General features: G+C 49.7%; 3 protein-coding genes across 9 annotated transcripts in view; 2 read left to right on the forward strand and 1 right to left on the reverse strand.

Annotated features, from left to right (window-relative positions):
- The window catches only part of MFSD13A (major facilitator superfamily domain containing 13A), a 23,935-nt gene extending 19,224 nt beyond the window's left edge, over positions 1–4,711 (reverse strand). The window contains exons 1-2 of one of the 2 annotated variants that reach the window (XM_079900808.1): positions 4,615–4,711; positions 3,588–3,690 (exon numbers count right to left, since the gene is read on the reverse strand). The gene's annotated coding sequence lies outside the window, so the exon portion shown is untranslated. Of the gene's footprint in view, positions 1–3,587; positions 3,691–4,407; positions 4,520–4,614 lie in introns of those variants that run through there. The other variant, XM_079900807.1, reaches the window with a different exon arrangement.
- On the forward strand, positions 4,336–10,806 carry LOC307175448 (uncharacterized protein C10orf95 homolog; the record flags this gene model as incomplete). The annotated part of the gene is made up of 2 exons (XM_079900563.1): positions 4,336–5,025; positions 9,444–10,806. The coding sequence occupies one exon, from the start codon at positions 4,336–4,338 to the stop codon at positions 4,993–4,995; it is 660 nt and encodes a 219-aa protein (XP_079756689.1). The 3' UTR covers positions 4,996–5,025; positions 9,444–10,806.
- CUEDC2 (CUE domain containing 2) lies at positions 4,913–21,819 on the forward strand. Of its 6 annotated transcripts, none has more exons than XM_079900816.1 (9): positions 4,913–5,025; positions 19,829–19,912; positions 20,273–20,416; positions 20,511–20,572; positions 20,660–20,781; positions 20,867–21,049; positions 21,191–21,252; positions 21,350–21,410; positions 21,495–21,818. In XM_079900816.1, the coding sequence occupies exons 2-9, from the start codon at positions 19,839–19,841 to the stop codon at positions 21,639–21,641; spliced, it is 855 nt and encodes a 284-aa protein (XP_079756942.1). In that variant the 5' UTR covers positions 4,913–5,025; positions 19,829–19,838; the 3' UTR covers positions 21,642–21,818. The 6 variants fall into 6 exon arrangements, with proteins under 6 accessions (XP_079756942.1, XP_079756944.1, XP_079756941.1 ...); XM_079900818.1 differs by lacking the exon at positions 4,913–5,025 and adding an exon at positions 14,641–14,753 and having other exon boundaries at positions 20,714–20,781; positions 21,495–21,819; XM_079900815.1 differs by lacking the exon at positions 4,913–5,025 and adding an exon at positions 14,641–14,753 and having other exon boundaries at positions 21,495–21,817.
- The last annotated feature ends 14 nt before the right edge of the window (positions 21,820–21,833 follow it).

Genomic DNA, 21,833 nt, shown 5'->3' on the forward strand with positions numbered 1-21,833 from the left:
GCAAGATAGGGGTAGGGTATTAAGAGGTACAACCTACTATGTATAAAATAAATAAGCTAAAAGGATATATAGTGTAACAGGGAATATAGTCAATATTTCATAATAACTATAAATGGAATAGAACCTTTAAAAATTGTGAATCACCATGTTGTACACCTGAAAGTTATATACCATTGTACATGAACTATACCTCAATTGCCCTCAAAAGGCATAGGTGGAACGCAACAGATTGGCAGCCATGATGACACAGTGTAATATGGGCCAGGGTAGCAGCTGTTCTGGTAACTTCACCTACTACCTTTCCTTCATGACTACCCCACCTCCCATCTCCAGCCTGAATATAAAACCACTGCTGGATAGCTTCCCAAACGTCCCACATGAACCCAGCACTCCCTCAACTTCCGATCACCCCAATTGTTTCTTATTTCCAGGATTGTCTTGACTACCCACCCAGCTGACCAAGCTAAAAACATGTGCATCCACCTTTACCCTCCCCTCTCCATCCAGGCACTTTTATGGAATCAAGTCCAGATGAATCTACGCCCATGTCTCTTTTCCATTCCCTGATCTTGTTTTGGTTGTCAGTTTTCCTAAACTAGGGTGTGAACCTCCTCCAAGACTGGCTTCCAGACTCTCTCCATCCTCTACTTTGCCCACAAAAGAGCCTCTGATCGTGGGGGTCACTGATCAGAAACTACTCAGGTTGCTGAATTTTGAAATTTTTCATAATAAAATTCTGGGGGAAAAACAGTCAGGGTGTATTGTTGATGCAAGCAACAGAAGACTTCACTCCATAGTATAATAACCTAAACATTTAATCTTCTAAAGACTAACATGATGGTGCTTTGAAATAATTTTTAAATGCCCATTTCATTATGTCTTTTGTAGTTAAATTTACATGAAGTAATGCAAGAGGGAAGAGATATGGGGACATATGTATATGTATAACTGATTCACTTTGTTATAAAGCAGAAACTAACACACCATTGTAAAGCAATTATACTCCAATAAAGATGTTTAAAATAATTTATAAAGTAAACACAACCGGCTATCTGTATAAAAAGAGTCCACTCAAACTAGACTAAGTAGGAAAGGAATTTATGGGGAAAGGGAAATTGGATAAAGGTGATCAAAAGATACAAACTTCCAGTTATAAGATAAATAAATACAAGGGATGTAATGTATAACGTGATGAGCAAAGTTAACACTGCCGTATGGTATAGCTGAAAGTTGTTAAGAGAATACACCCTAAGAGTTCTCATCACAAGGAAAAACTTTTTTTTCTTTTTTTTATCTATATGAGATGATGGATGTTAACCAGACCTATTGTGGTAATCATTTCCTAGTATATGTAAGTCAAATCATCATGCTGTGCACCTTAAACTTATACAGTGCTGTATGTCAACTATATTTCAATAAAACCGGAGGGGGAAAAAACGGGATTTATTGGCTTATGTAACTTCAAAGTCCAGGATTCAAACGATGTCATCAGGACCCAGTTTCTCTCTCTGACCCTTGGCTCCACTTCTTCTGCAGCTCTATGCTCAGAGAGATCTTCACCTCTGGACCCAGAACTGCATTCTTTCAGATCTCTGTCCAGGGGAGAGAGCACTTCACTCCATGCAATTAGAGAACAAAGCCCTGGGCTTGGCTCCCATTGGCCCCAATTGAGTCACATGGCTACCCTAAACCAATCACTATGGCCAGAAGGATGACAGCGATGATTGGTTTAGCCCTAAATCACCCAGGTAATTTAAGGATGAGCTAGAGCCAACTCCCCCAGAACCACTTTCCTGAGAGTAAATAAGGTGTGGGACCCAAAAAATCTGGGGGCTGTTACTGGAATTAGGGTGAATGAATGCTGAGAAACTCACAGCTTGGTCCTTATTTTTCTCATTTTTCCTGAAGACTGCCTCCCCAGTCTCCCTCAGCAAGCACGTCAGAACCAATATTAAAACGCAGGCTTCTCACTGTCCCAGGCTCCAACTTGAGCTTGGTCTCACACTCTCCTCATCTCCCACCCAGGTATGAGCAGATCCCCATGGGGGAGAAACTGGCCAGTCATACAGGGTCCATCGTTGAGCTCCAGGCTGGGGTGAGGTCAGTCTATAATAGGTAGTTTTGGACATTCCTCAAGTGCTGGGATTTGGAGGGGGGGCAAAGTTATAAATAGGAGTGGGGAGGTATATTAATTTCCTACTAACGCTCTAACAAATAACCACAAACTTGGTGGCTTAATACAAATCTATTACCGTTTTGGAGGTTGGAATTCTGTCTCATAAACTAAAGTCAAGGTGTTGGCAGAACTGCATTCCCTTCTGGAGGGTCTAGGGAAGAATCCACTTCCTTGCCCTTTCCAGCTTTGAGGCTGCCTGCATTCCTCGGCTCATGACCCCCTTCATCTTCAAAACCAGCAAGAGCTGGTTGACTCTTATTATCACATACGCTGACTCTTCAGCCTCTCTCTTCCACATTTGACTCCTGTGATTACACTGGGCCCACCCAGATAATCCAGGATAATCTATTTTAAGGACTGCTAATTAACAACTTTAATACCATCTGCAATCTTAATTCCCCCTTGCCATGTAATATAACATACTAACAAGTCTCCAGGGATCAAGCCATGGACATCTTGGGGGTGGGAGGCCTCCCCCAACAAAGGTCACTATGTCCTGGGACCAGTTCTTAAGTGGACAGAGGGAGAGGCTCCCTTCTTAGAGCTGTTGGGTAGGGCGCGTTAGATACATGCCATAACCTAGTCCTAGCTGCTGTTCTCACTAGGCCACTGGCCTGAATTAGACTTGAGTGGCTCAGTCAGGAATAAAGAAATGTGACATCACCAGGCTGAGTGTGGGGGACCTCCTCAGAGGGTAGCTGGGCTTTGAGGGATGCTGAGAATCTAGGAGAACCTATGGGGGGGGGGTTAGTCATGATGCTGCTTAAGTCAACAGAAGGGGAAGGAAAGTATGATGGCCTGGCGGCCTAGAAACTGGAAGAGGGTATCCATTTTAATCATCCAGCAACTACTACCCACTGGGGAAGAGAGGTGGAAGGGCATGAACTGCAGCCAGAGGGGACTGGAGCTCAGACAGTGCTCAACCCATCTGAATGAAGCAACCTTCCTGGCTTCACCCAAGTAGCTTCTGGGCTTTGGAATCATTTGCACTGGGTTCAAATCCCACTGTGCCAGTTATAGACTATGTGAACCTGGGAAAGTGGCCTAACTTCTCCGAATCTCTTGTTCCTCATCTATTAAATGAGAATGATACCACCATGTTCTTCATGTGGCTAATATGAATTAGAAGTTCTTTTTAAAAAAAAGTTATAAGCTCTTAAGGAACATTCTAGAAGGGAGGACTGTGAGATAGTCTAAAAGAAGCCCTAGCATGGATTGGTGATTAGGCTATTGTTGAGAGCACAAGTCTTGAGACAGACACGGGGTTGAATTCTGCCCTTACCATAACTAGCTGTGTGAGTCTGGACAAGACACTTAACCTATGTAAGCCCCAGTCATAGAATACATTTATTGTGTACCAAATCTGAGGCAAGCAGCTTCTTGCTATGTAAAGTCAGAAAAAGATTAGTACCTCATTCCTAAGGTTGATGTAAACTTGAAGTTAGATGCTCATAAGCAACTTGATTCAGTGCCTGGTGTGCAGGAGCTTCACTCAAATGTTAGGATAACTCCACCTGGGTGGAAAAAGAGGATAAGGAGAACAGGGAGCTAACTTGACTGGAAAGGCCACTGGATGTCCTGTGATGTTGCGGGCATCCCTGAGCACAGACCTCAGCGTCTAATTCGCAGCCGGTATGACCAGCAGGCTCACCCAATGTAGACACAAGCTGGCTGGCTCCTGGCCAGCTCAAGGTGTTTCCCTTTGCCTGGAAACCGGAAGGTGTGGCTGAGGCAGGGCATGGAGGAGAGCAGCTCAACTAAAAAGTGGTGGAGAGGAGCCCCGCTCTTGGATCTCTCTGGTTCCCCCAAATGCTGGGGACCAGCTCCCCCGGGCTAAAGGAGACAAGTGAGTAGGGAGCCACCTGGGAAGAGCATTTCAGGACTGGGGGCTTGAAAAAGGCTTGGGTCCTTCTTGCCTGCTGGGAGCCTGGGGTTTGGGTCCAGCCCTAGGACAAGAGGTGAGGTGGGAGCTGAACTCCTTAGGAAGAGTTCCCCGAACTCCAGCACACGGCAGGGCCCCCTGCTGTGAACCAGAGCCCCGGGTAACCAGGCCCCAGGGTCGGTGGTGGAGATGAGAGCAAAGTGCACCCCCACCCCCACCCCAGGTCTGGACCAGGACGAGGCACCAGTAGCAATGCCGGCCGCCTGAGCTTCACATCATGTATACATACTGCTGCCTGGCGCCTGGGCAGGACGTCTGGCCTCTGCTGCAGCACCTCACCTACACCTACCTGCCCGCCCCTCCGCGGCTGCCCCCCATTCAGGCCCACAACTTCTGCAGCCGGCCCCCGAGCCTGAGCGCGGGCGAGTGGGCGGCTCCGCGGGAATACCACTGCTTCCACGCCACAGGCGCGACGCTAGTGATCACGCTGCCCTTGTGGGCCTTCCCGCAGGCCTACGCTGTGGCCCTGCAACCGCCGTTCCCAGCGCCCGGCTACCCAGGGCCGTCGCTTCAGGAGCCCGCAGATGCGGGGCTGGCGGCGGTCGAGAGCGGGACGCAGTGGCCGGACGGCAGCAGCCTGCACGCTGAGCTGCACTGGGGCCGCGTGGAACGTACGCTCCCGCCGGGCCTCTTTCTGCCGGACTTCGTGCGCCGGGAGTTGCGACGAGCGTACGGCACGTACCCACGCACCGACGTGCGCGTCACCTATCGCGGCGGCGAGTTCCTGCTGCAGGGCGCGCCGCGCGTGCGCGAGCCCGAGTACCGTACGGAGAGGCGAGTGCTGCGCCGGCCAGCCAGCAGCTGCAGCGGCTACAGCATCCCCGCGGGGGAAGCGGCGGAGCGCGGCCGCCGGAAGAAGAGGAAAGACTTGAGCTGAGGGCGCCGCGAGGCCCTGCGGCCGGCCAGGGTGAGCACGCGCGCGGCTCTCCTCCTGCCGCCACAGCTGTGCGCTGGGGCTGGGTGCACCTGTCACCTCTTTTTTTTTTAACCACCGCCCACTTCCTGCACTTCCTTGATTTCTCTCAGCTTATTGCTGGATGGCGGGGCAAGGGCGAGAATGGATCAAGGACATCTCTGGGTGGGTGTCCTATTACTCCTTCCTTCTACTTGGACTTGGGAAGCCTGAGTGTGTGTGGTGGAAGGAGGGCCTGAACCCTTTGTTTCCTCTCTCCTTCCTCCCCATCTTCTTCCTCTTTGAAGCCTGCCCTGCAATAAGCCCCCACTTTCGCTTTTTCCTCTCCTCCCTCCAGCAAAGCTCTCCAAACTCCCCAAGCTGAGGGCCCACCTATCCCCAGCTTGTAAGAAAAGTAAACAAATGAGTGAAGTCAAGTGTAGGCTTCAAGATCATTTTTATGCCTGGGGATAGGGGTTTTTCTTCATCTGTGTAAGGTGAGCCTTACTTTCCATCTTGGGGTACAAGGTGTTGGAGGTGAGGATTAGAGTGGACCTCTGGAAAAAGTATGCTTCCTCACTGGCTGGGCTTCACTCTCCCTTAACCAGCTCCCTTCCAGTGCGGGAGGACACTCTTCTAGGTCCTGAGGCCCACCACCCCCAGAGAGATTCGGAGGGCATAAGCTATTTTGTTGAGGCGTGGATGACAGGCATGGCTGAGGAAGGCTGAGGAGGGGATCCATAATCAGATCCATAATGGCTCTGACATTTTCTAGACTCTGAGCCTCAGTTTCTTCATCTGTAAAAGAAGAAGAAAAACAACCCAGCCTACGTGGAAAATTTACCAACGTTTAAATTTAAGATGAATGTCACTTCTTGTCTCCTGATTCTTGCTAACAGTGTTTAATAGGGTGAATTTGCAATATTATAGGAGTTTGCTGGAGGGTTAGGCCACACATCCAATTTTAACTAAGGGTCTGGCCAGACCACCAGATCTGATGTCCAAGCTGTATAAATTTGGCTCCTATTGGAATTGCTTTCACTGAACTTCCATTTGTGGTTGGCCAACAGCTACCTGGATATACAGGTATGTTACTGAAGCTGTAGATCACTTGATTGAACACTGCTGTATTTATGAGCTTCATGGAGAAGTTCTATTAAACCTCAGCATTTGGTAAAGATGTTTCTACTGATAAGTTGTTTGCTTTTATCTTTGAATCACCAAGGATCTCATAATTGATCATATTTTTCTATTTGCCCTGGTTTCTAGGGAGCCAAATTTGCTTAGCATCTTTTGTGTAAAACCTTGATCCTGAACTGTTACCCCTAGTTTCATCTTATTTTCCTTTCCTTTTTTATTTTTTAATTATAAAGACACAGGGAGGTGTTGTAGTGTGATGGGTTTGCTGTGTGACCTTAGATGAATTGCTTAATGTCCCTGAACCAATTTCCTCATTGCAAATGGGGATGATAGTATTAGGACCTATCTCATAAGATTATTGAGAAGGTACTGTGAAATCCTGCACAAAAAATGTTTACCACAGTGCCTGTCATGTACTAAGTGCTCAAAGGGTAGTGTTTGTTCTTAAAAAGTAGTCTGCAATACAGAAATTTATAAAATAGGAAGTTAAAATCTGTTCTAATATCTCTCACCCCCAAATGATCACTGAGGTCCAATCTAGTATTTTTTACTATTTTTTTCTGTTCACCTAGTATTAATTACATAAAATGAATTGCACAGTTTTGCTTGTTGCATTATACATTAAGTATATCTTGGACATCATTTTATGCCAATGCGCATGGAGTTACCTCATTCTTTAACAGTCATCCAATATTCTATAGCATTTGGATTCTTTCCAGTTTTTAGCTATTAAAAGTCCATCCAACAAATTTCTTGAGTGCCTTTTATTTGCCAGGAACAGTGGTAGGCCCTGAGGATACCATAGTGAATGAGACAGCCATGGCAGTTTCTGTCCTTATGGAAGACATTTAAGCTGAGATCTAAAGAATATGAAGAAGTTAGCCATGCAAAGAGAAGGGTGAGGGGAAGCCAGGCAGGAAGTATGGTGGGTGCAAACGTCCCAAGGAATGAAAGTTATCTTTATTCACTCGACAGGCATTTGAGAGCCCACAGTTTGCTGGGCAGTGTTCTAGGCACTGGTACTACGGGAGAAAAACCAAACAACTCCCTGCCCTCGTGGAGCCTACTTTAGAGGTGTAATGTAGAGAAACAGAGACTGACAACAAGCAAATGGGAATATACGATGTAATGTCATACAGTGATAAGTAATGGGGTGCTGTTTTCAACAGGATAATTAGGGAAGGCTTCTCTGAAGAGGTGACTCTTGAGTGGAGACCTAATAAAGACCTTTATGAGCCATTTGAATAGCTGGGGGAGAAAAGCAAGTACAAACACCCTTTGGCTGGGGTGTCCTTGTCCTGTGAGCGAGCGGGAAAGTGATAATTAATGAGGTTACAGATGAGGCTGGATCCTGTGGTACCTTGAAGCCATGTAGAAAAATTTGGATTTTATTCTTAGGGGATGGAGGGTTATAAGCAGGGGGAAATGTGATGAGATTTTTTTTTTTAAGTTATTCTGGATACTGTGTGGAAAAGAGACTATAGAGGGGCCGTTTTGAAAATTGGGAGAGCAGTTAGGAGGCTTTTGAAGTAATACAGGCAAAAAATAAGCTGATGGCTTGGTCTTATTTGGAAGCTGTGAGGGTAATGAGAATAAATGTCCTTGAATATGCATCTTTATTCACATACACGAGTGTTAAATTGTGGAATCTGAAGTCTTAGAATTAGAAATTGAATCATTGAACAATGCCACCCTAGCAGCACAAGCACAGCCAGTGCCTAGATCTTTGGTTCTAAATTACATTCTCCAGTAAAAGGAACCAGTCCCCTCGGGAAAATGGCTGATTCCAAGGCTGTGGCAGGGAAGGTACAAGATGAGACTGGAACAACTTGTGCCAGAAAATAAAGGACTGATCAAAAATGTCAAAAGAACAAAGGAGCCAACTTGAAGGGACTTCCACTGACCAAATCAAGGACAGTTTAAGCATAGAAACAAATAATCACAGTAACAGATTATAACCTGCTGAATAAAATAAGGATCCCTAAGTCCATACTAATGCTAACTAAAAAATACATATGAAAGGAAAGCTCTTCCTTATAGTAGAAGTAATGATGAAATTAGAAAATCACCATTCCCAATCATCAGAGTAATGATTGATTCAGGTGAGAATCATTTCTGAATACTAAAACTGATGGGTGAAAGTTTGATGTGAAACTGGATATTTATATAGTTTCAAATATGTTCCAATAAGATATTTATTAATTACAAATTTTAAAATAGTAACCTGAAAAAAAATAGTAACGTGATAATATAATAGAGAAAACTGGTGGATAACACTTTAACCCCATTGCGGTAGTCCCTCTTAAAGTCTTTCTTACCATCTTTAATGGGTTTCTTTAAAAAAATTTTTTTCAATTTATTTATTTATTTTTGGCTGCATTGGGTCTTCAGTGCTGCGCACGGGCTTTCTCTGGTTGCGGCACGCAGGCTTCTCATTGCGGTGGCCTCTCTTGTTGCAGAGCACGGGCTCTAGGCGCGCAGGCTTCAGTAGTTGTGGCGCACGGGCTCTAGAGCGCAGGCTCAGTGGTTGTGATGCACAGGCTTAGTTGCTCCGCGACATGTGGGATCTTCCCGGACCAGGGATTGAACCCATGTCCCCTGCATTGGCAGGTGGATTCTTAACCACTGTGCCACCAGGGAAGTCCCTAAAATTTTTTCTTTAACAGAGACAAATTGACATCATGTGCTGTCTGATATGTTAAACTGAAAAATACAACATCAGTTCAGCAGTAAGGCATAATCATGAGGAAACCTCAGATAAACCTATATCGAGAGAAAATTGTTCAAAAATGTCAATGTCATAAAAGACAAAGGTTTCAGGTCAAAGGAGACAAAAAGAGGCATGAAAACTAAATGCAACACATGATCCTGTTTTGGATCCTGGACCAGAATGAAAATTGTTGTGAAGGACAGTGTCGGGACAAGTAACAAGATTTGAATGAGGACTATAGATTAGAGAAAGCAGCATGGCAAAACGTTAACAGTTGGTCAATCTGGTAGAAGCCTAAGCCAGAGTTCTTTGTACGATTCTGGCTACTTTTCTTTAAGTTTGAAATAATTTCTAACTAAAAATAAAAATAGCAATAATAAGTAAATTGAATCTCTGGATCAAAAAGGATACACACTTAAAATGTACTCTGTCACAGGTTTTATGTTTTAATCTTAGAGAATTGTCTGCATGCTGGTAAGCCTCCTCTAATCCTTTTTTTGAAACAAGGCAGGCTTCAAGTAAATCATGAGTCTCATACCAAGTTAGGTGTGTTCTGAATTCCCTTCCTTCTCTATTGTCTCAGGTCCAGACCCTTGAAGTCTCTCAACTTCCCCCATCTCGGGACTTCCCTGGTGGCTCAGTGGTTAAGAATCCGCCTGCCAATGTAGGGGACGTGGGTTTGAGCCCTAGTCCGGGAAGATCCCACATGCCGCGCAGCAACTAAGCCCATGCGCCACAACTACTGAGCCTGCGCTCTAGAGCCCGCGAGCCACAACTACTGAGCCTGCGAGCCACAACTACTGAAGCCCGCGTGCTCTAGGGCCCACGTGCCGCAGCTACTGAGCCCGCATGCCTAGAGCCCGTGCTCCGCAACAAGAGAAGTCACTGCAATGAGAAGCCCGCGCACCGCAACGTGAAGAGTAGACCCCGCTCACCGCAACTAGAGAAAGATCGCACGCAGCAACGAAGACCCAACACAGCCAAAATTAATTAATTAATTTTAAAAAAAGAACTAAGTACACATCCCCCAAAATTCCATTCACAGGAATTTAAAAACAAAAAAAACACTTCCCCATCTCTGAGAATCCGCATTGCTCACATTCTTCCCCCAAGTCTTCCACATATGCCCTGGAAATGCCCAGAGACTGCAAACAGTATACCCCTATCCCCCAGCCCCAGTGAGGGAGGAGGCCCCCAATTACAGGCTTTTTGAAGGAAGTGCTGCCACTCAGCTCAGTCCAACATGCCAGTCCTTCCAAACCCCAGTGCTTGCTCCAGCCCTAAGGATGTAAAGAAGCCCTGCAGGGAGCCTAGATGCTTCTTTGTTTGTTCTTTTCTTTGAACTTAACCCTTAGAACTCATAAAACATCTGGGCTGCCAGGGACTTTACTGTTCACCTGGCCCAACCTCCTCAGGTGACCTTATGCTGGGAAACCGAGGCCAGAGAGAAGGAGTGACTCACCCAATGTCACACAGTAGGTGGGAATCCAGAGCATCTAGATCCCAGCAGGGCTTGGGCTACCAAACTCATCTTGGTGGCCTTCTCCTCCTGGCCTTGCCCCAGCTTTACCCAACCCTGGCATCTGGTCTAGAGCCCTTTGCTCAATAAACCCTGACTGACCAATTTTAAACCCTGTCCTACCTCCCAGCTGGGTAGCTCACATCCTACTGAAGGGAGGATAATAAGAATCATAACAGGGAGTTCCCTGGTGGCCCAGTGGTTAGGATTTGGTGCTTTCACAGTGGAGGCCCAGGTTCGATCCCTGGCCAGGGAACCATCGCGCATGCCATGTGACATGGCATAGCCAAAATAAACACACACACACACACACACACACACACACACAAAAGAATCATAGCAATCTCACACACTTAACTCAGAACTTACTATGTGTAGGCACTGTGCTAGAGCCCTGTACAAAAACTATCATTTAATCTTCACAAAAACCTTGATGTGGATATAATTATTATTCCCATTTATAGATTAGGAAACTGAGGCCGATAGAAGTTAACAACTTACCCAAGGGTACACACAGAGAATACACCTGGGAAATCTGACTGTAGCCTTAACATCTAGGCCAAACTGCCTCTTCATACATGAGACACACTCAGCAAAATACAAGGAACGTTTATTGAACAGCCACTCTGTGTAGGACACAGGACTAGACACTCTGGGGCTCATGAATCAAGCCCCACTGGAAGCGGAGTGCGGAGGATTTGTAGGAGATCGTATGCATCATTGAGGGTTGAAGAAGATTCTTGTAAGAGGCATCTGAGAGAGGCTTTGAAGGATGTATAGGATTCCAACAGATAGCGATGGAATGGAGGTGTCCCAGGGAGAACTGAGGAGGGATCAGCATGAATAAAAGCATGCAGCGGGAGCAGGAAGTAGCAGGGTTTCATTGGAGGACAGGTTATAACCAGGGAGCAATGGAAGATCAGGCTTGAAAGCTAAGTGGAGGCCATACTTTGAAAGACTTTAATGGCAAGGTGAGGAGTTTTGGGGAGCCATTGAAGTCTTTGACAAGAAGAGTAACTCAAAGTTATTAAAAGTTCTGGCAGGTGGCAGCACCTGGCTGGGACGCTGTGAGTCTGAGATAGCAGGTCCCCCATGACCTCAGTATTGACAGTACAGCACAGCCGGGCACCAGAACTGAGTCCCCAGGGCATTTGCTAGAGCTCACAGCCTATGGAATTCAGTTCTCAGAGCCAGATGGCCAAAGTTCTCTTAGCCTTGATGCTGCCCTCCTGTGCTCCCTTCTGTGAATTTTCCCCCATTCCCAGGATGTCTCAGAAGAGGAACCTGGGATCTCAAGATTCCTCCTATCCCATCGAGGGTCTGAGCTCAGAGCTGAAAATAGGGGCCCATTGCTAGGGAAAGAGGTAAGGGTTCTCTAAATTCTAACAGGATACTGATGTAGGATATGAGGGGAGGGGACTCAGGGCTGTGGTAGGGATTCCGTGGGTACTGCAGAGTCAGACCCGTCATCTCCTGCCCAGATACGCTCCTGGTGGGGCCAGATGTGGAACTGGATGGGCAAGGGGTTAGGGGAACAGCCAGAACATGTACACTGAGAAGGGCATTTCTCTAGAGAATGAGTGGCTTCCTGAGCCAAAGAGGACCCACAAAATATGGATCCCCAAGGTAGAGGGAGGTCCAGGAGTCCCAGCTCCCTGAAAATCTCCCCACCTGAAGTGAAGATCTGAAGTACCTGGGATAGATAAGGGAGCAGAAGAGAAAGACTTCCCTGAAACACACGTTGGCTTTCTACAGAGTTAAACTGAGGGCTGGGGTGTTATTCCCATTCACAGGGCGGACCTGCAGCCTATCCCTGGAGATGGGAGAGGCAAGCTGGCAGGCTCAGGAGTCACCCTACCCCCACCCTGCTTGAGTTGAGAGAAAGGGGTCTGCATTTACCCATGAAGCCTCTTCTCTCCCTCCTGGAGCTGGATCTACAGGGATGCTCCCAGAGACTGCTCCTTAAATAGGGCCCGCCCCAGCCAACTCCCGCCCCCGCCCCATCCTGGCTCTTCTGAGAAAGGAGGAAGGTGTGGGAGGGCCAGGCACCCTGCCCAGAGAGCCCTTGCTGACCTCAAGCAAGAGTGGGGACCCCCCTCTTCCCCCCCACCCCATCTTTCAAAGCGTTCCCTTCCTCACCTCAGTCTCTGAGTCCCTCCCACCCCTTGAGACCAGCCAGCTGGGTTCTTTCTCTGCTTTTAACGTCTGGGAAATCTGCTCTTTATGCCTAATTCAAGCCCAATTTCCTCATTCTGAGGTTGGATGATAGGGAATTGATGTGCTAGGGGAAGCTTCAGCGCAGGCTTCTAGCTTCTCCCATCAGCTCAGGAGACCCAGCATCTGTTGCAGAATTCGTTTGACGGAATGGGGAGAGAGGAGGTATCGCTCTACCTCCTTTCACCTCATGTAGCTTCAAGCACCATCCAAAGCGTAAGTGGAGTTTGTTCCCATCCTGTGGAGAGAGATTGAGACCTGAGGGGACAGCAAATCAGGAGCTTAAGGTCCAGCCTGCTATGGAATGTCGAGAAGGACAAGTGATCCCTGGATCCCCTGCCTTACAGTTTGTGTGTGTCCTTGTGCCTGTGGTGGTCCCTCTCCTCAGCCCACTATCTGTCCTCTGACTCCAAAACCTAACCCTTGCTGCACAGAGTTGAGACTCTCCAGGGTCTGAACTGGGAACTGAGGGGCTCCCTCTAAATGGTCTTTCCCATCATCCTTCCCTGAAAGCTCAGGAAGTTCTTTCCCACGATAATATGTAGCTACATCCAACTGCTATTCAAGAAACAGGCCGTGGGGGAGGGGGAATGGTATGCCTCAGGGATGGCCACAAGGGTCCTGAGCCAGGACTAGGGACAGCTCTTCTGAGGAAACCTGAAAATTCCTGTAATGGGGGTGGTAGGGAGAGAAGAGTCATCATCAGTATTGTGCAACGGAGGGGGAGGGAGGATAGGGGACTGGGGGAGGGGAGCGATGGCCAAGTCTTTAGAGGGCTGGCAGCTATCCATCACCCCTTTCCCAGGGGCCTGCTTGGCCAGAGTTGAAAGTGGCTGTCACCTCACACCTCATTAACCCCAGCAGCACCAGGCTGGCAGCAGCAGTGCTTTCATGGGAGACACGTTGCTAAAGGTGCTCCCTCCTTCTTCCCTCCCCTTTCCTGCCCCCTCTCCCCAGCAGCCAACATCTTGCTCTCTTTGAGGCCAGACGATCCTGGTGGGGAGGTGGGAGGCTGCTGTGAGGGACAGGACTGGAAGAGGGAGCAGTGATCCCCTTTTTCTCCATATTTTGGCACTGCCTCGGTCCTCAGGGAAGAGAGGATGGGACCTTCTACCTTGGACTGTGAGCTCCTGTGGATAGGGACAATCTCTGGGTCCCCAGCACCCTACAAGGGGACTAGCCCTGAAAAGAGGCTCATCCCTGCTGATCGGGGATGGGAGAGTTCATCCTTGAATGGAACTCCTTCCCTCATGACCCATTAAAGGGTTCTTGGGAAGGGAAGGCTATGGGCTTCCCCACAGGGTAGTACCGGGAAGCTCCGTAGCAGGAAGAGAAAGAGGAAGCTGAGGCCTTACAAGGTACTGGAGTTCAGCCGTCCTGTCATAAATGAGAAGCCCTGCCAATTCGGGCATGAAGTTACCGGGGGTGGGCATGGCCTGCAGGCCGTCCTGGATCTGCGCTCAGGTGGATCCTCGCTCAGAGCACCTGCTGCCCCGCCTTCCCCATCCAAACCAGGCTCCAGGTCCCAAGACGCAGGCCCTGTAACCCACACTAATCTTGGGGAAACATCGCTGTTAAGAGAATACAAAAGAGAGTTAGATATGGCGGGTAAGTCAGCACCTCAGAGTTGTTGGGTGACAGGGCTTGAATATGGACTGGACACGAAGCGGGAGAGACAGGATTTGGGGAAGAACACTGGGTCTAGGAGTAGGGCCACCAGAACCAACCAGGGAGAGACAAGGGCGGGGTGGGGGTGGGGAAGCTACAGGATTTGAGGGCGGAGATTTGGGGGCGAGGAAATAAGACGGATGGGAAGACACCGAGTGGGGTCAAAATGTTCTCCCGTCTGTGCAGACGGCAAGGCACTAGGAGGGGATACAGTCAGTCACTGAGATTCCACCCACTGGCTGGACCTCCACGCCTAACTCCTCCCTACTGTCAACAAAAATGGTCGCCGCGGGATCTCGCCCAAAGCTCTGAGACAAATGAGAATGGTAGCAGGAGCACCGCCCACTTGTGGGCATGCCCTTCTTAAAAATGGCTACCATGGCGCTTCTGGAAAGTAACCGCTCTGGGCCCCGCCTTTGATCTCGTTGGTGGGGCTGGGGGATGAGAGCTGCACCGCGCGGGACAAATCGCCGGCGGCGCCCGACGGAGCAGGTGATTTCCCCTTCAGGCCCCGGCCCAGGGCTAAGAGAGTCGCGGAGAGCGTTGACCCAGGGTACCCGTCCTGTGTGTCTCCCCACGGTACCCCCGGGGCCCGCCGGAACCCCATCTCTGATTCTCGCCGTGGCCTGTATCAAGGCACATCCTAGCCTGCTCAGGCCTCCCTCGTCATGTGTCCCTCAGGGCCGCAACCGCATCCCTGTGCCCTCGGGCCCACTATTCTGGATGCTTATGGGTACCCCGCTAGCTCGTTTAGGGAGCTCCTGCTTCAGGGGTCGGCCATCATCATGGTCCCACTTCCTGTATTCCCGCCTCCCCCCATTTGTGCTCCTGCCTGACTTTGGATGCCGGAATCCCTTGTGTACCCATCGGTGTCCTTGGCTCCTCTAAGACCTGATTTGGGGGTCAGGGTACAATGATGTGCTCTGGAACCTGCGTTATGGGACTAGGGCCCCAGGAGCTGAGCTTCATAAGGGCTGGGAGAAGCAGTGAAGACCTCGTTTCTAGACCCTCTTGAGTGCCCCAGACTTCTTCCACTCTGCTTCCCAGAATTCCTCCTCCCACATGGCCTTCTGCTCTCCCTCCACCTTGGGCATCTCCCCACCCCAAGGGAACAACATGGTACTCCTTCCCCCAGTCTCACTTAAACTTGTCCAGGGGGGTTTTATGGAACATCTGGAAAGTCCAGGCCTGTGCTTGGTCCCGGGGATGCTCTCAGACCAGCCGAGGGCAGTGAGGATGGGGCAGTCAGGGTTGGCTCCAGGGAGGAAGTGAGGCCTGCAGAGTGAGAGGCGAAGGGAAAGACATTCTGAATGGGGAGAATGGTGTGAGCAAAGATTCCGAGGTAGGCAGAGGGCCAGCCAAGCAGGAGAGGATCAGATTACAGGCTGGGGACTGACCATTTGCATCATGAAAGGTGGTATAGTGTAGTGGTTAACAATGAGCCAGACTGCCTGGGTGTAAATCTGCCATTAACTTACTGTGTGACCCTGGGCAAGTTACTTAACCTCTCAGTGCCTCCATTTCCTTTTGGGTAAATGGGATAATATCAATATGACATATTAGTATCTATAATTGTGAGGATTAGGTAAGTTAATACATGTAAAGTGCATAGAACAATCCCTGATAGATTGTAAGCAGTCAGTAGATGCTAAATATTTTTACCTTCATCAGAGGTGTTTAAACAGGACTCATGACAGGATGACAATCACATTTCATGGGTGCAGCTAACCAGTGGACTCTTATTTGGAGCCCCCAGGAAGTAACGGGGTTCTGTGGGCTATATCCAGAATTTGAAAAGTCTCAGGGAAATCATGTTCTTGCCCTGGAGAAGGCTGGCTGTTCAGGCTGCAGCTTCCCCAGCTTAGGGACTATGGAGAAGAAATATTAGGAGACGCCTCTGGGTAGGAAAGAGATGCTGAGGAAGCCTAGGGGGATGGAGAAGGGTGAAAAAGAAGTGGCAAGCTTTGAAGGCTGGGTGGAGTTTGGGCAGCCCAAGAACAGGAGGAAGGGGGATGTTCCATTAGGAGACAAGTTAGAGCAAAAGCTCAGGGCAGGAAGACTTTTTTATTTGGGCACAGTGGGGGGGGGGTGTTTCCTAATAATAACTCCCTGGCTCTTGGACCTTGGTTAGAAACCTAGGGGCATCAGACACATCCCTGAGAGCTTTTTCCCTAGAAGTTTTCATGCAGCATCCGTGGACTTTTGTCCCAGCAGAGGTTGGCAGGCAACTGCTAGCAGCCAGGATTGGTATAACCCAGGGTGGATGTAGGTCTCCCTAGGGGGCTGACTTCTTGGGGGAGCTGCATGATGGGATCTGGTATGCCCTGTCTGAGCAGTTCTCTTCCTCCCCAGGGCCTACGCTAGGGTCTGGAGCAAGAGGCTAGCCTCCCCTGGTAGGATAGGGCTTCTCAGTTCTCCTGTCCTGAGCAACCCCTGTGCTGTCACGGCAACTCTGTGTTACCAGTCAGGGGACAAGGGAACTGCGATAATAGATGGTAGCCCTATCTCAACCCAATTGGAGGTCTTGACATCTCCCCATCCCCTGGAGTAGCCCCTAGAATATACACTCACTCAACTAGGTGTCCTGGATTTATCTCCTGACTACCACAGTCAAGCCAGGTGACTTTGGGCAAGTCATTAAACCCACTCAGCTTCAATCTCTTCATTTCTAAAGTGGGGAGTAACTGTTTATTGAGTGTCTACTTCACAGAAGACACTGAGTGTACATTGATGAATAAGCCAGGAGTGTAGTCTCTGCCCTCATGAAACATGTGGAAGAAACATTAAACATTGCCCCAATAATGTTTTGATTATAGCTGTAAAAGGTGCTGCTAAGTAAGGAAAAGTGTAGTCTGCAATGAGGATGTAAGATAGAGGAGACCAAACCAGTTCTAAAGGGTCAGGGGAGCATCCCTTGAAGGAAATTGTAAGCTGAAACCTGAAAGGTGAGAGGAGTTAGCAAGTGAAGGGGTGGAGGTGGCACGTTGCCCAGGCAGAGGAAACAGTTTGTGCAAAGACCCTTGCTGTGAAAAAGCTGGAGTGCTGGCAAGCTGAAAGCAAGCCGGGGTGGAGGGGAGTGATCCCGGGGGTGGGTGGTGCGTGGTGAGGCTGGAGAGATGTAGGCAGGAGTAAGGCCCTGAATTGAGGGCCATAAAAAGAAGCTGGACTTATCTGAAGGGAAGCAGGAAATCACTGATAGATTTTAAGCAGAAAAAGTGTGATTTTTTGGTAAATATTGTACAGCCATGATCTTTGTAGAGAATAGGTTGTTGGGGGAAAGATGGTAGTGGGGAGAACATTTAGGAAACTCTTGCAGTTAAGGCAAGAGTTGGAGCCAAGTGGGAGTAGAGATGGAGACAAGTAGATATGTTGAGGGATAATGGTCAGGGCATGGTGACTGATTGGATGTGAGAAGGCAAGAGGTAGGATGGTGTCAATGATAATTCCCAGACTTGTGGCAGAAACAGCTGGGTACGTGGACATGCGTATACTGAGATAATTCCCAGACTTGTGGCAGGAACAGCTGGGTACATGGACATGTGTATACTGAGGACAGCCTTGGAGGAATAAAAGACTTGGAAGAATGTCAGTTTGGGACATGTTAAGTCATCCCCACAGAGGTGTCAGAGAGGTAGACGTACAAGTGTGTAGCTCAGAGGAGGGGACTGGACTATAGGATTGGACATTTGGGAATTGGTGACATGGAGTTGGTACAAGAAGATGTGGGCCCAGATGAGATTTTCCAGAGAGAGAGGGTGCAGACTGAGGAGAAAGGAGAAGCAGCTTTGAGCCTGAACTTTGCTGCCACATTTAGAGGGAAGCAGAGGAGAGGGGGACAGAGAAGGAGCCTGGGAAGAAATGGCCAGAGAGGTAGAAGAGAAACAGGAGGATGTGATGCCTCCTAGACCAACATTGGTGCTACTTGAAAGGGCAAATATTAGGTGAAACTACAAGAAATTGCCTTTTTCTTTTCTTTTTCAGATCAAAAACAGGTAATATTGGCAAGTTCATATGGTTCAACCTAATGAGACCAAAACCTGAAAAAGTAACTCATGCCCTTAGCCTGAGAAAATTTAGTAGAGCAGAAGCCAGACTGAAGTTGGGGAGAAGTGGATAGAATGGAGAATAGTAAGGGAATAGATTCAACAGGACCTGGTGATTGATTGATTGCAGCAGGGGTTGAGAGAGGGTGAAATCATGGGTAACCCCCAAGTTTCAGGTTCGGTAGCTGAGTGAGTCATGTTAGCTGGTGAAACAGGAGGAGGTGCCTGTTTGGAGGGGGAGTACACACATCGGGAGGATATGGTGAGTTGGGGCTAGGTGCAGTTTGAGGTGCCCCTGAGTCTCCTGAGTGGTGTAATGAGCTGACATTTGGACTCGTGGGTCTGGAGCAGTTCTTTACCAAGTAAATGTTCCTGACTACCAAATACAGACTTTAGGGAGTCAAAAGCATGTAAGTAGGAATGAAATAAGTCAATAAGTATTTATCGAGCACCTACTAAGTGCAGGCATTCTTCTAGGTGCTAGGGCTATACCAATGGATAAGACAAAGTATCCCCCCCTCAAACTCCCTCTTCTTGAAGCATACATTCTGTGGGGGAGGACAACAGGCAAATAAACATAAAGATAACATGGAGCTGTAGTATATGCTATATAGAAAATAAAGCAGAGTAAGGGATTGGGGAGTATGGGGAATGCCTAATTTTGGTCGGTTAGTCATGAAAGGTCTCTCTATGGAGGCAACATTTGAGCAGAGCCCTGGCAGAGGTGAGGGGATGAGCCATGTGGATATCTGGAGGAGACAGGTAGAAAGAAACTGGGCAAGTCTGAGGAATAGCAAGGAGGCTGCTGGGGCAGGAGTGGAGTTAGCAAGGAGGGAGTGGTGAGGTTGGAGAGGTAAGCAAAGGCCAGATCTTGTAGGGCTCCGTAGGCCTTGGGACGGAGGATGGAAAGTCCTCCATAGATAGGCCCAAGCTGCTGGAAGGGCAAGGACCTGGCAGGAAGAGAGAATTCATGAAAGGCTTCCCCTTCTATCTGGGCCCCAGAGCCAGAAAAGCCCCTTTGTGCAGAGGGTGGGTGGCCCACTCTGGGTGGGGGAATGGCTGTGCTCAGTCCTGAGGCCTGCTCCTTGGGGGGCTGGACAATGGGTCCCTTGTGGTTGGACTTGGGGGCCAAGTGGCCCTCTCAGTGATGGGATTCCTCAGCCAGGAGGCATGTGACCTCAAGACCTCGGCTTCTTTCCAGAGGGTCTAGGCCTACTGTTGGGGAATGGGGTGGGGAGATGGGGAGAGGTCGGGGGAGGGGGGAGGGAAACGTCCACTCTGGAAACTTTCTCCTGAGACAGTGTCCTGCCCTGTCTCAGGCTGGAGGAGGTGGAGAGATAGGCAGGCAGGGGGCTGTGGCTCTGCTTGAGGGAGTGGGGGAGGGCTGAAGAACTGGAAGCTATGGGCAACATCAACAAATGGTTTCTACAGCAGGGCAGGAGGGAGGAGCTGGCCGCCCCTGGACCTGGTGGGCAGCGGCAGGCAGAAGAGGGCCTGACAAGCCTCTGTCTTGTGTCCCTTCAGAAGAGAGAGCATGGAGCTGGAGAGGATTGTCAGTGCAGCCCTCCTTGCCTTTGTTCAGACGCACCTCCCAGAGGCTGACCTCAGGTAGAAGCTGCTCTCCTAGAAGGGTCATGCTGGGGCCAGAGTTGGAGCTGCTGGGCAGTACTCTGGGCCTTGGCCAATGGAAAGACTGGGGTGGGAAGTACTCAGCCCTATTCCTCAGGTGGAGGAGGGCTGGTTATCATTTGCTGGTATGGCCTCACCTCTCATCCTGTTCCTGTCACCCTTGTTGAACAGATGCGAAACCAAAGCTCTGAGGGGGTCGGGGGGGGGTGGGGGGTGGGATACTCTTCTGGGCTTAAGGCTTGAGGTCTGGCTCCTGGACCCCATGAAGCCCAGGGCTGGAGTCCCAGGCTAGGTGGCAATGCTGGAGGTAACAGGGCTTGTCCTGTCCCCTTGCTGCAGTGGCTTGGATGAGGTCATCTTCTCCTATGTGCTCGGGGTCCTTGAGGACCTGGGCCCCTCAGGCCCATCGGAGGAGAATTTCGATATGGAGGCCTTCACTGAGATGATGGAGGCCTATGTGCCTGGCTTCGCCTACATCCCAAGGTGGGGCCTGGCTGGGACCAAGAGGAGGAGGAGGGCTGGCTGATTGTGGAGGGTGGGCAGAGTTGTCCTTTTACCGCCCTCCTTGCCTTTTCAGAGGTACAATAGGGGAAATGATGCGGAAGCTCTCAGGGCAGTTGAGTGGTGCCAGGAACAAAGGTGAGTCTGGGAATCGGGCACTTGGGTGACTTAAACCCCCATCCTCCAAAGCCCTGGCAAACCTGTTGCTCTTTCTGCCTCTTTAAGAGAACCTGAAACCACAGAGCTCTGAGGTCCAAGGTCAGGTATCTGTCTCCCCAGAGCCTCTGCAGCGGCTCAAAGAAGAGACGATGTCTTCTCCGACTGCTGCTGGGGACACCCAAGATGAGGTACTGGTAGAGGAGGGTACCAACGAGGGAGCTAGGGCCCTGGAAAGGAGGAAGTATTGCCTCTTGTCAACATTTATGCCCACAGGCATCCGGCGCTGAGGAGGAACTGCTGCCAGGGGTGGACGTACTTCTGGAGGTGTTCCCTACCTGTTCGGTGGAGCAGGCCCAGTGGGTGTTGGCCAAAGCTCGAGGGGACTTGGAAGAAGCTGTGCAGATGCTGGTAGAGGGGAAGGAGGAGGGGCCTCCAGCCTGGGATGGCCCCAACCAGGTATCCTCTGCTAGACAGCCCCCCAACCCCATGTAACCTCAGCTATGTTCCACCTTAGTGTTAAGCCCCCGCCCCTAGCCTATCCCCATTTGCTTTTCCTGCTGGTACCCTAGGCCCTAGACAGGCTTCCCCTCTCTGCAGGACCTGCCCAGGCGCCTCAGAGGCCCCCAAAAGGATGAGCTGAAGTCTTTCATCCTGCAGAAGTGAGTCTGGGCTGGGCTGGGCCGGGCCGGGCCGGGCCCTGCCCTTAGAGGGTTTTCCTAGGGTGGCAGGAGCTTCACCCAGCCAAGTTTTTGGCAGGTACATGATGGTGGATAGCGCAGAGGATCAGAAGATTCACCGGCCTATGGCTCCCAAGGAGGTGAGCCGGTTGCAGCTCCTAGGGTCATGGAGTGGGTGCAACTGTCTCCTGGCTTCTGCTACTCACTACCTGATTGCCTGACAGGCTCCCAAGAAGCTGATCCGATACATCGACAACCAGGTAGTGAGCACCAAAGGGGAGCGATTCAAAGATGTGCGGAACCCTGAGGCTGAGGAGATGAAGGCCACATACATCAACCTCAAGCCAGCCAGAAAGTACCGCTTCCACTGAGGCACTCGCCAGACTGCCAGAGCCGTCTAGGCTCAGATCCCAGAGGGATGCAGGAGCCCTACACCTCCACACAGGGCGCGCCGTAACTCCTGTCCCCCGTCTTTCCCTACTTCCTCGCTCCACAGTGTTAACCTCCTCTTGGAGCTGCCATGGGCACAGTAAAGGTAGCCCCAGGAAGGTGTGAGTGCATTC

This window comes from Stenella coeruleoalba (assembly GCF_951394435.1).
Source record: "Stenella coeruleoalba genome assembly, chromosome: 16".
In the NCBI taxonomy this organism is placed as follows: Eukaryota; Metazoa; Chordata; class Mammalia; order Artiodactyla; family Delphinidae; genus Stenella; species Stenella coeruleoalba.